The sequence below is a fragment of the Heloderma suspectum genome, chromosome 5 (assembly GCF_057233095.1).
Source record: "Heloderma suspectum isolate Gila_16-S chromosome 5, 16-S_ref, whole genome shotgun sequence".
NCBI lineage: Eukaryota > Metazoa > Chordata > Lepidosauria > Squamata > Helodermatidae > Heloderma > Heloderma suspectum.
Genome location: NC_139462.1, coordinates 128,483,788 through 128,497,452, shown reverse-complemented (window position 1 = coordinate 128,497,452; position 13,665 = coordinate 128,483,788). Strand labels below are relative to the sequence as shown.

Below are 13,665 nucleotides of genomic sequence, written 5' to 3'. Positions count from 1 at the left end.
TCATCCAAGGGCATGCTCCTGGTGGTTCCACATGGATCAGCGGCCCAACTGGAGTCCACCCAGAGAAGAGCCTTAAGTGTGCTGGCTCCCATCTTATGGAACTCCCTGCCTCTAGAGGTCAGGCAGGCATCAACACTAGGTTGGTTTTGGTGCCTCCTGAAAACAGCTCATTTCCAGGAAGCCTTCCTCGGTTGACCAGTCTTGGTTGTATTAGCACTCTGTTTTGAAAAGAATAATTTTAATAGCACGTTTCATTCTTTTTATCTTTTGTTTATTTTATCTCTTGTTGTTCACCACTCCAGAACCTGTTTACATATGGAGTAGTATACAAATGTTGCAAATAAATAAAATAAATAAAGTGAAGGATGGATACCAATTTGAAATGGAAATTTCAAAACCCAACATAGCTTTTAAATTACACAATGGATTTTCACACATCCCATGAAAAGGCAGGCTCCTGCATTGTTTAGGAATTTGGGGCATAATCTAAATCAGCCTTTCCCAACCTGGTGCCCTTTAGATGTTTCTACTCCCATCAGCCCCAGCCAATGGTCAGGCATGCCAGGAGTTGGAGACCAAATCATCTGGAGGGTCATTGGTGCTGCTAGGGCTGAACCTTGGAATCAAGGTCCAGGGCCCAGGAGCCCCCAAATGACCATCCAGAAAGTGGAAGGTAATGAGGATATCAGGGCAGAAGAAGCAAACTCCATTTTATTCCTGTAGTCATGATAGTGCTATGTTTTAAGTGACTTTAAAACTGCACATGCTGGAAGTTGTTGTTGTTGTTTTCTCAGCATTGGGAAAAACTGTTCTTGTTATTTATGTTCTAACATATCAGGAATTCAGAAGCAATTCTAAAGCATGGATTGGTTGGGGTGTGTGAAGAGAAATGTTAGTTGTGTACTTCATAGCTGAAATAATACCCTTAGCCATCCAAAAGGGCTCCCCATAAGACCATTACCTTCAGAGTCTAAAATTACCTAGCTGTACCTCTGTGGAGGGCACTAGGTTGGGGAAGGCTAATCTAAACAAATAAGAAGTGAGAGTATGTTTTGGGTCAGCAAAAACCAGGCAATAAACACTGTGAAGGCTCTAATTCAGAATAAGTTTTTAAAACTGCTGTAAATCAGTAATTTTTCAGTGACTTTTTCTGAAACTTGTCAGGTTATACCACTCCCAGGTAGATTATATATGCTAAATTACATACTGATGGGACAAATCATTTTCATTTTATAATATATAGGATTTTCAGTCTCTAAAAATATACATTAGGCAAGGCCTACATCTTAACTGCCGAACTTCTCTCTGTAACATTGTACTTTATGCTGTAAACTACCCAGGAATCAATGATGAATGAAATGCAGCAGAAACATTTTTGAAACAAATAATTAACTAATAAAATAAATTATACTATCTTTATTTTCAAAATTGGCATCTTCAAATGATTCAGATTCATTTGTCAAAAATGTTGGCAAATTATGCTAAAATGAACATAACGAATTGTGGCTTTTTACAAGTTGTTACTAACTTTTTGGAACATTTCGCCATCACTTTCTCAAGCACATCTAGAGCATTTTAAAAATATATAATTATATTATCTAGTTGAAAAGCTAGAATCTTCTTTTTAACATGTGCTTTATTGAACAATGTTCAAAATGTATAAACTAGAAGCGCAGAGAGAAGATAGCCAGAAATACTTATGACAAAGAACACTGCCATTAAAACTCTAACTGCAAACATTGCTTGTACCTCTATATCATCCTACCTGTCCCCCCCAATTACCCAATTTTTGATAATTTACAGTAGCGAGTATACAAAACTATGCGATATTCTGGTTTAAACTATATTTGCTGGCATTTTATAAGATAAATGGGAGCAATGTTTCAAGAAAGCAATCCTTTTTCTAACGCTTAGCCGCCAACATTTATTCTACTGACTTATAATAGTTCTATCCCACAATCTGTGTGACCAGTTCATTATTAAGGAAATATTAGATTACTTCCTGTAGGTATTTAATTAGATCTCTGTTTAGTTAAAAGGGGCATCTTCCATTTAGTAAATCAACTGGTTCAGAGGGTATTTCATTACTGTTGATACCTTAAATCTTTTGAATAATAATTTCTGAAAGAGATTAATATGGATGCATGTCCACCAAATGCAGAAGTTAGTCACAGCCTCTCCAGCATCTTCCTGAACTGATATATCTGGCTGCACCCAATTTTATTGGACATAGATTCCATTTCCAGAGAAGATCTTGCATGCGCCTCACAGATAAGGTAAATAATGGATGCTGCAGGCAGGTAGAGTGAAGCTAGTGGTGTCTTACAATACTATTTACAAGAGTTTATCTACCTCTTTAAAATTAGGAATTTCTAAAAAGCATGTGAATCACAGTGGATTTAAAATACATTAAAATCACAAATGGATTCAGCAAAGAGTATGTGATCTTTGGCAATCTATTGTTTACTTACCTTGCCCAGAATGGCTCTGACAGTAATCTATGCTTGCCTGCCTTCGATCTGGTGGTTCCTCGCTTCCTCCATCTGCAAGAGAACCGAAACACCACAAGTACATCAATACAGCAGGCAGAACAGGTCGATGCAGCTTCCCTTCCAGAACCATCACTGTCTCTTAAGGCACAGCAGGTCAGTTGGCTTTATTTTGGTTGTAAAAGGGAAAAGACAACCCAACAGCAAAAGCTCTGCTTCCTGTCTTTAGTCCCTCAACTGGATGCATGCAATATTTGGAATGGCCACAAAGGTCTTCTTTAAGCTTCTCTTGATGCCTCCACAAACATCTGAACAAAGTCACACTACCATGCCAAGTTTTTAAAACAAGATGGATCAGATGTTCTAAATCATAAAGAAATAGTCGGCCATTTTGGAAGTAAATCGAGTTAAAAACCAGATAATTGTTCTATGAAATATTCCTTCGCACTTAATTTATCATTCCAACAAATCAGCATTCACAAGTGTTTTTATATTGTTCAGAAAAAGCTGCAGCAGCAGACACTAATGTGTAAATAAACCTTTGTGGACAAATGAGAAGGACATGGAAGTATTATGCAATTAAGTACACATCATTCTTATTGATCATATCACCAGATTAGTAACAATAGATATGCACATCAATATGTATATTCCAGAATGTATGACATAGTCAGAACAGAATGTGTATTAAAAATACAGCTGCTTGAACTAACTGCGGCATTTTTAAGTATATAAATACAAATGGGAGAGGGGAGTCTTACAGAGAAAGATGCAGACAAATAGCATCAGGCAGTAGTAGCTCAGGGTGCCCACTAAACGTGCCCCACACCAAATGTGATATTCATTATTATAGGGCCTTAAGACTTTAGACATACCCAAGCAAGGGATCTACACACACGCACACCAGAGGAGGACAACCAATACTAAATTGTTTCTATAAAGAAAGAGTTAGTCCTCAAACCTTCCCCAAATGTTTTTGCTTGATGCCGTTCTACAAAACAATTGTGTATCCAGCAACAGAGAATTGCTAAAGGTACACTGTAAGTTTAGAGAGTTTGTGCAAGGTATTTTTTCACATGGGAGGGATCACGGTTGTACTTTGCTTCCAAGTTAAGCTCAGTTTTAACAATCAAATCCTGGCTTAATAAACCAGATATGTGCAAGCTCCATACATTTGCACACAGCCCCTTTCCTTGTCTCTCCAAGCGAGTGAAGAAGCCAGGAAGGCACGATGAACCATAGTGTCCCATTATGTGCAAACCAGGACCTATGGCTAATGGCTTCCAAATGAGTCAGGATTCAGAAGCCAACTTTAAACCATGGTTCAGACAATGAAATCCTGCTTTAATAAACCAGAATATGCAAGAGCTCCATCCACCTGCGTGCAGTCACTTTGCGCCTTCCTTTGCATGACCAGTGAAACAAACAAGAAAACCACAGTTAAGCTGGCCATTGTTTCAAAGCCATTAACCATAGTTCCCAGTTCACATCTAAAGGAAAGGTATGGTTATTTGTGCTTCCTGGTTGGTTTAGCCACTTGTGCAAAGGAAGGAGTGAAATGGTTGCATGTGGGTGCACAGAGCATTTGCAGATTGTCCAAAAGCAGCTATACTGTCTTAATCTTACTTTTGTGGACTGAGAAGAACTTTTACCCAGGTCAAATTGGCAAGTTCCTTCCAGAACAATTTCTTGTAATTATGTCAGTCTCTAGGACCCAAAAGCATGACTCCAAAGTCCCTTGCAGGATCAGGTTCTTAAAACAACATGTAACTTCAGAGAGGTTACTACAGTCAAATAAGCAAATCACCACCATTCACTAAGGCTATTTTGAAATACAGTTATGTGCAAGACTATCCGAAATAATTTCAAAATGCCTGTTCCCAACTGAATTTTTTAAAAAGTTGAATATATAGAAGAAAAAGCCAAAAAAGGGACTGAAGTCTAGGGAGTGCCTACAGGAGCAAACAATAAAAATCCTGACAATCATGTTAATATCAAACCAGAAGCCAGGAATCAATAAGAAAAAAAGGCTGTGGGATTTAATTGGTTTGTTAGATTAATTAACAAATTTGTAGTCATCTTAGTTAATGAGATTTCAAGTGAAAGACATACTTCTTTATTTGTTAAGGCAAAAATAGAAAACAAAAAAAGATAGTATTGTAGATGTCATTTTCTTCTAAAACTCAATGGTAGTTTTTGGTGTAATCCTAAGCACGCATAGTCTCATTGAACCCAGTGGACCTTCTGAACAAACAGATTTAGGATAAGGCAGTTAGTTTATTAAATTTTAATTTCTTTAAAGCTTCCTTCAACATCTCAAAAAGGCACCTATAAAATATTTAAATGGCATCAATTAGTCAAATCAAACAAACACTGGGCATATGATTCAATAAACTATTTAGAGCACAGTACTACAGGATTGATGCACAATAGACCAAGGGCTTTGAGACTGGAGCCTTTCATCTATCCTAAGCAAGTGGAGCAATGGACACTTTCTCACACTCTCCAGCTTCCATTTTAGCATTTTGTACTCGGTGACCCTCTGAGCCCACCTAGCTTGCTTACCTTACTGTTGGCAGGGATGGGAACAGAGAGGCTTGTGGATCCAGTGAATGCACATCCTCTCCTCTCCCCTATCCCACCCACCCCCTACCCTCCCTCCCTGTCCTCTTCTGAGGTCATGACCCTGACCCATAAGAGGAGATGTTGAAGAGCTTTCCACAGTGTATGGGTGATGGGAACAAGCAGAGATTATCCCCATACACAAGGTTGTAGCTCTGTCCACAGCCTCAGGGATGGGGAGGATCTGCCATATGCTATCTCCCCTGGGACACCACCCCAGGGACAACAGACGTTCCCTCTTAATGGGTTGGCAATCCAACTAGTTTTGCTGATGTTGCTATGGAAGCAGCTAAGTGTGTCATGGAGCGGATGTCTGCTGTTCTTGCCATTACTTCTTGCCAGGAGGCAGGTTGGTGCCCTCATCGAAGAACCTCTGACAGCGCCGTCCTACCAAATGAGCAGCCCCTCCTGGCTTGAAAATCTAGATGACAATGATTGACACAAGTGGAAGAGGTCGACCTACAGACGTCTGGTATCGACACCCCTCTTTCAAACACCACTGATGTTGCTACAGCTCTGGTTGAGCGGGCCATCACCATATCAGACAAGTCCAGGCATTCCAATTCATAAGACAGTTTAATGGCCCGCACCACCCAAGCCACTAAGCACTGGGACGAGACGGGGAGTCCTTTCTGAGATCCTCCATAGCAGACAAACAAATGCTGGGATCGACAAAACAACTCCATTCTAGCCTTATAAAACACCAAAGCCCTAAGAACATCTAAAGGTGTGTGGTGTCTTCTCAATTGCAGTCCAAGGCGAGGCAAAAAAGGCGGGAAGAACTATATCTTGACCCAAATGAGAACTTCAAACAACTTTAGGCAGGAAGGCAATGTCAGGACAAAGTATTACTTTGTCCCTAAGAAAACTTAAGTATGGAGCGTCCACATAACTCTCCACAGCGTCAAGCCGAGGTAATGGCCTCTAGAAACACCACTTTGGGGAGAGAAGACAAAGATCTGCCGTAGCAAGCGGCTCAAATGGTTTTTTAGTAAGAGCATGTGGTACCACAGACACGCTCCATGCCAGCACCGGCAGTTTCACAGGAAGGGCACGATTTTTCACTCCCCTCAAAAACTGACGGACCAGAGGATGCAAAAAAACAGAATAACCATTGGCAACAAACGGAGAAGCCGAAATAGCTGCTATGTAAATCCGAAGAGAAGAATGCTTAAGTCCTTGCTCATGGAGCGAATTGCAAAATGCCCTGTATCGTACACGAAGAAGAACCCCGAGTTAACACACACCAAAAGTAATCTGAACAGGTCCCTAAACAAAATGCATCTTTGGCTTCCTCCAATCTGATGATATCTACAGTACACTCCCTCTGTCTGAAGCTTCCCTTCCTCCTATATACATGTTTCTTTAAATGCAAAACCTGATGGCAGTATAATAAACAAAGTAGTGCACCATGGTGACATTGGTATCTTTTATCTAACTGCAACAGAAGCAGTGTTTATCATTCATTCATATATATATATGTGTGTGTGTGTGTGTGTGCGCGCGCACGCGCGCGCACGTGCACACGCACGCCACCCACTAGCCAAGGCTGTCTGGGCGGTTCACAACCATTCATAAAAACAAACAAACAAACAAACAAACATTATAACAATTATAATACAACATTATAATAAAACATGGTCTAAAAAAGTTTAAGATGCAAAATTTAAAACAATTAAATAGCTAAAAATCATTTTAATTCACTATTTCAATAACAGACCTGTTCAAGACAGCCAACATACTTGCCATTAAATGCCATTATATGCCTGGGCAAAGTCTTAACCAGGCAATGAAAAAATGACAGTGTTGGCACCAGCCTCAGCAGAGAGCTCATTCCACAGTCGGGGGGCCACCACTGAGAAGGCCTTCTCCCTTGTTGCCACCTTCCGAGCCTCCCTAGGAGGAGGCACTCAGAGGAAGGGTCAAGATGTTGATAATAGTCTCCGGATAGGTTCATGTTGGGAGAGGCGTTCCATCAGGTATTACGGTCCCAAGCTGTGTAAGGCTTTATAGTTTAAAACCAGCACCTTGAATCGGGCTTGAATGAATACAGGCAGCCAATGCAAACGAGCCACAGTTGGTCTTATGTGCTCAGACCTTCTGGTCCCAGTTATTAATCTGGCTGCCACATTTTGCACAAGCTGCACCTTCTAAACAGTCTTCAAGGGCAACCCCACATAGAATACATTGCAGTAATCTAACTAGGAGATTACCAGAGCATAGATAACTGAAACCAGGTTTTCCCTGTCCAGATAGGGGCATAGCTGGACCACCAGCCAAAGCTGGTAAAAGGCACTCCGAGCCACTGAGGCCACCTGAGCCTCAAGTGATACAGATAGCTCCAGGAGAACCCCCAAGCTACAAACCTGCTCCTTCAAAGGGAGTGCAACCCCACCCAGAACAGGCTGAACACCCACCATCCGGTCAGAAGAACCACCCACTAACAGCACCTTAGTCTTGACTGCATTGAACTTCAGTTTATTAGCCCTAATCCAGCCCATGGTCCCAGTCAGGCATTGATTCAGCACATCTACACCCTCACCTGATGAGGAGGAAAAGGAGAAGAGTTGCATGTCATCAGCATACTGATGGTAACGCACTCCAAAACTCCAAATGACCCCACTCAACAGTGTCATGTAGATGTTAAATAGCATGGGGGGCAAAACCAACCCCTGAGGAACTCCATGCTGGAAAATCTATGGGGCTGAACAATATTCCCCAAGCACCACCTTCTGGAGCCATCCAAGTAGGAACGGAACCACTACAACCCAGTGCCCCCCACGCCCAGCTCAGACAGTCACCCCAAACGGATACCATGGTTGACGGTATTGAAAGCCACCAAGAGATTCATGAGTATCAACAGGGTCATCTCCCCCTGTATCTCTCCCAACATACACGGTGACCAAGGCTGTTTCTGTGCCAAAACCCGGATTGAATCCCAACTGAAATGGATCCAGATAATTGGTCTCATCCAACATTGTCTAGACCTGGCTGGCCACCACCCACTCAAGGACCTTGCCCAGGAAAGGAACATATGCCACTGGCCTAAAATTGTTAAGATCTTCTGGGTCCAGAGAGGATTTCTTCAGGAGTGGTCTCACCACCGCTTCTTTCATCTGGCTCAAGACCACTCCCTCTCACAAAGAGGCATTAATTACGTCCCTGGCTCAGGGGGCTGTTCCCTCCCTGCTGGTTTTTATAAGCGAAGAGGGGCAAAGCTCCAGTATGAAGATGGCTGTACAAACCTGTCCAAGCACCTTGTTAACATCCTCAAGCCAACATCCTTTATATCAATTCTGAGCTTATTTGGCAAAGCAGTAATCTGCATATGGGCTCTTGCAGCATGGTGAGAAATATGCTATAACAGAGAACTGCATTAATATACAGATGAGCTATGCATGTTTTTAACAAAGAACCTCAACAGCTTAAGCCAGTAGTTCCTATTAAAAAAATATACACAGCTCAAGACAAAGTGACTAGCCAAAGCTGAAAATGAAGCAGTATCCACACTACTTAGATAGGTTCGGCAATGTGGCATTTTCATCCTGTAGGCAGAATTTCCAGCCTATGTACCCTAATCACAATAGCAAAGTACAATTTGGTTTAACAACTGTTTCTCTCTCTAACATTATAATAGCAGTCACGTCAAGTTTAACTCAGCCAGATGCACAAAGTAGCAAAAGACTCAGTCCTTTTCTAATAATAATAATATCACTTACAGAGTGCCTGATTTTTTTCTAAGTACTATACTGATATTAAAAGAAAAGACAATCTCAGCTCATAGGTTCACAACTTAACAAACACTACAAAAGGGGAAAAAAGAATGGGGAAATAAGAGGAAAACAAATGTATTCAAGTACCAATTCTGGAAGTTACATAATCTCAGAGTACCATCTGATTTGGATAGGTGGGCCACCCCTTCCTTTAAAGTAGCAGAACATGCTTCCCTTCAGTTCTGCAGTCCTAGATCAACTTGTAGTTGATCTGTATCAAAAATTCATTTGATAAAGGAACATGCTCCATGCAGCTGCTCCTTCTCTGGACGATGGATAGTCTTCCCCTTGTGGGGCAGGCTCTGAATGGCCCTTGGTCCCTTGGCTGATGGAAGAGGCCAGGGTGCACTTCCCTTCAGTTCTGCAATCCTAAATCAACTGTCTAGAACAGGGGCAGGGAACTTCTTTGAGCCTATGGATATATTTGGAAATGTCTTGGGCACCACCACAGGATGGGCACACTGGAGATGAAAGGTGCAGTAAGAAAGTCTCTGAGTACCAGAGCTATACATGGGAAAAGATGGGACTTGCTAGAGGCCTCACTTTATTTGAGATGATCTCAGGTGCCAGTAAGAAAGTTTTGTTATTTAAACAAAAAAAATTAAACTGGGACGTGTAGGGCACCTTGGCAGGTACCAAGAAAGATGTCTGAGGGCCCATGAGTGCCACATTGCCTATCCCAGGTTTAGCAACTGTGATAATCCAACTCAGCCGGTTCCTGTTGTTGAGAGAAAGTCTGTTAACAAAGAAGTGTGCACCTTGTTGACAGAAGAGTTATGCTATCTTAGCTGCTCAGCCTTTCCCCAGATGCTGCTGGAATGAATGAATGAATGAATGAATGAATGAGTTTATTTATTGTCTTTACCGCCCAACAGCAGAAGTTCCCTGGGAATATAACTCCCATGCTCCCCCAGCCAGTATGTCCAGTGGTTAGGGATGAAGGGAGTTGTAGACCATCATCATCTGGGAACCCAAGGTTGGGAAAGATCATTCTAGACGAACAAGAGAGTGGAGGTTCCCACCAAACACCACTACACAAAGCTAGCTCTCTTACATCAAGAAAAGTAGCAGAAGACAGAATCACTTGATTATTGAAATCAAAGCTATTTACCTCCCACCCAGCTGGCTTGTCAGCTAAGGACAGCCACATTTTTCATAGCTCTGTCCCAGAGAAAGCCCCACCATCCCATTATTCCAGTTTTCAAGAAGCAACTAAACTTCCTCACCAGATACATGCTGATGGCAACTGAAACCGAAGTAAGCTACATACTAAAGCTGTGTATATCTCTATTTTTAAACCAAATTAGAAATGGTGATGCCAAACCTATAATGGTTGATTAAGCAATGACAAGATATGTGATCTGAGGCAAACAACAATATCAAAAGAGGAAAGGGAAGGGCTGGCAGATTGTAGAGAATTACTATCACCTGGCCTCAGTTCTAAGTGTTTGTCTACTCTACCCTCTTCCCAGGTACTTCAGACTGCGTGAGTCAAAGGACTCTTGCCCATGGTTCTCAACCAGGAGTAATAGGTTGGGCTCCTCAGGCCAACAGAGCAGGGAATAGGAGCAGACCATCTGTTTCTTGTCATTAGCTTGGATTGGGTGGCTGGTGACTACTGGGGCTGGGAGGGCAGAAGGGGTAGGTCACTATCAGAGGCACAGCCAGAGCCAAGCGGTCACCATAAACACACTGGCAAGCATGTGCTGCATGGTCAAGCACAGAGCAAGGGGGGGAAAAGTCAGGAAAGGCAGAAAAATTGGCAAGCATGTGCAGTATAGCAGTTTTAAACAACCTTACATGGTAAAGCACAGAGTAAAGATAATGGAGCCTTGAAAGGCAGGAAGTTGGAAACCATGTACAGTATACCAATTTTCAATGTTACTTGCTGCAGCAACACAGACACTGCAAAGGCAGAAGAGCTTTAGAAGGCAGAAGAGCTGGCCACTGAGGCACACACTTTGTCAAGAAACGGCCAATAAGAGTATTTTAGTGTATTTGTCAAGGCACAGCCAATAACAGTATTTTAAGTGTATTGCATTAGTAGATTGATAAAAACCTACAACAAACATGAACGACTCAGAATGAAAGAAAATGGCCACCAGCCATCACGACTGAGTCAGAAAAGAGAATCCATTGCCCTACTGCAAGCTAGGGATGTCCGTTGCTGGGAAATCCAGCCTTTTTGGGCTTGCTGGATTTCTGTTGTGCCCCGACATAGCTTGCGATTGTGAGCCGTGCCGCAGGTTTGTTCCGGAAATCCAGTAACGTTTTCAGGTGTTTTTTTTAAAATGCGTAAATAGCCATTTGTGCAAACTGCAGCTGCACAAATTGTGGTCAAAATCTGTTCGAATTCCGCAAACTGCAGCTGCAATTGGAGCAAATTACAATTTATGCAATTAAAAAAACAACAACCCAAAATCCATGAAGTGGTCCAACTCGATGCAGATTGAGTCAGGCCAGCTTGCGGGAAAATGAGCCAAAATCTGGGGGGGCAAGGTGATGAAAACTCAGCGAGATCCACCCCAGAGAGATTCTTCCAACATCCTTACTACAAGCACATTTGGTCCTTTGAAGTTAATGACCCCACTACAAGCACATTTAGCCCTAACAAAATCCAGAGCTCCACTGCAAGCACATTTGGCCCTTAAAAATTCCATGGCCCTATTGCAAGCACATTTAGTCATTAAAAAATTCCACAGCCCCAGAGCAAGCACATTTGGCCCTAAGAAAAATCCTCAGCGCCACTGCAAGCAAATAAGGTCCTAAGAAATATCCACAACCCCACTGCAATCACAATTAGTCTCAAGAAAAATTCAGAGCTCCATTGCAAGCACATTTGGCCCTTTAAAAATCCATAGTCCTGCAAAAACAACAGCAACATCCCCCACCCCACAAAAAGGAAGAAAAGGTAATTTATTTACATATGATTTATAGTTGTTCTGGGTGGCTCCTCTGTCACTGCAAAGGCTCCATTGTATAAAAATACCTAAAATTGATAAGGAAATTCTCCCCCTCCCCCTCCCCCACTCACACAGGATCTGTGGTTGTCTTACCAATTTCCCCTCAAGCCTTCTGGTACTGTTGCTGAATGCCAGGTTGGTTTATAATAAAATCTTCCTCATCCATGACATGAATGTGGATGAGGAGGATTTGGATCTATGCATAAATGAGATGTATGCATAACAGAGTTGATAAAAAAATCAGTAATTTTTTTAAATCAAAAAATCATTTTAATTTAAATTTATTTTTAAATTTAAATTGGATTTTTGACATTTAAATCAGATTTTGTAATTTTCTTAAAACAATTAGTTTTATATGCTCCAAGATCAAGGAGGGGGAGCTGCTGTAATCTATAGGAATTCTATCTTTCTCTCTAGACTTCCTGTCCAAGTGAGTACCACCTAAGAGTGTTTGTATGTTGTGTTGGGCGAGCAGGACAGACTGGAGAGTCTACTGGTGTCCTGACCACTCTGCTGCCCAGCAATCTCCCTGCCTGAGCTGATGGAGACAGTCTCGGGCTTGGTGTTAGAGACCCACAACCCTGAATGATGGTCCTGGGGGGATTTCAACATTCATGCTGAGGCCACCAAGTCTGGGGCAGCTCATGACTTCATGGCTACCACAGGGCAGTCCCAACCTGTCATCGGCAGAACACATGTAAGAGAATACATTCTGGACTTGGTTTTCTCTACTGGGCTGGAGAATAGTGGTCTGAAGCTCCCTTGTCATGGTCAGACTATGCTGAGATTTAGACAAACAGTGGCTGTCTTCTTCCACACAGTGGGGGACTTCTTAGGATGGTCTGCCCCCAGAGACTGGTGGATCTGAATAGCTTCCAGAGGGCTCTAAAACACTGGTGGTACTGTATTACAGTAGTTCTGGTCCTACCTGTGGGGTTGGTTTCAGAGAATAACATTGGGTAACTATTCCTCAACTCCTTGGCAACTAACTAATTTTTGTGAACCGCCCAGACAGCTTTGGCTATTGGGCAGTATAGAAATGAAATAAATAATAAATAAAATCTGTGGGGTTCTGCAGGGTACCATCTTGTCCCCAATGTTGTTTAAAAACTATACGAAGAAACTGGGAGCAGTCATGAGGGGATTCTCCCTGTGACATCTGAATCAGGTGGGGCTGTGCAAGTCCTTGATCAGTGCATGGACACAGTATTAAGCTGGGTGAGGACCAATACATTGATACCTGGGTTCCCCAGATGACCACATCCCTTTCCCCAATCACAAATTATTTGATGGTTTCCTTTAGTGAAGATTTTCTCCCATTCTAAAAGGTCAAAATGCCTCTCTTCAGTGTTAGTTATTAGCAGTGGAAGTTTTAATCTAAATTATGCTGGTATTTTTGGTATTTTGGCCCTACCCCTTTTGCCTTCAGCCCTGTCCACCACTGGAATGTGGCCCCTAAGAATGTCTTCAAAATGGAATTAAGCTTGTGGGATGAAAGAGGTTCAACACCCCTTGAACTACATGAAACCACTGAATGAGGTCTTTAGGGGGGTTGGGGTACACTTTCATCCGTATCAGATGACATGCAACTCTACTTTTCCTTCTCTTCAGAGCCAGATGAGGTGTCAGGGATGAGTCCCAGCACATTGAGATGTCTGACAGCTATGTCTCTGAATCAGACTTGGATCAGCTAGATTAGGGGCTGGAGGAGAGGCCCTCCCTAGTGAGCCAAGACGCTGGGAGAGATTCCTCAGAAGACCTTGACAAACAGATGGCCCAGACTGAGTCGCTGCCCGCTCCCTCCACTATAAGAACTCA

General features: G+C 42.3%; 1 protein-coding gene across 1 annotated transcript in view; it reads right to left on the bottom strand.

Moving 5' to 3' along the window:
• TANC2 (tetratricopeptide repeat, ankyrin repeat and coiled-coil containing 2) overlaps window positions 1-13,665 on the bottom strand; it is a 529,014-nt gene that overhangs the window by 383,940 nt on the left and 131,409 nt on the right. The window contains exon 4 of the mRNA XM_084857421.1: window positions 2,472-2,543. Coding sequence (XP_084713547.1) covers window positions 2,472-2,543 — 72 coding nt within the window. The remainder of the gene's footprint in view (window positions 1-2,471; window positions 2,544-13,665) is intronic.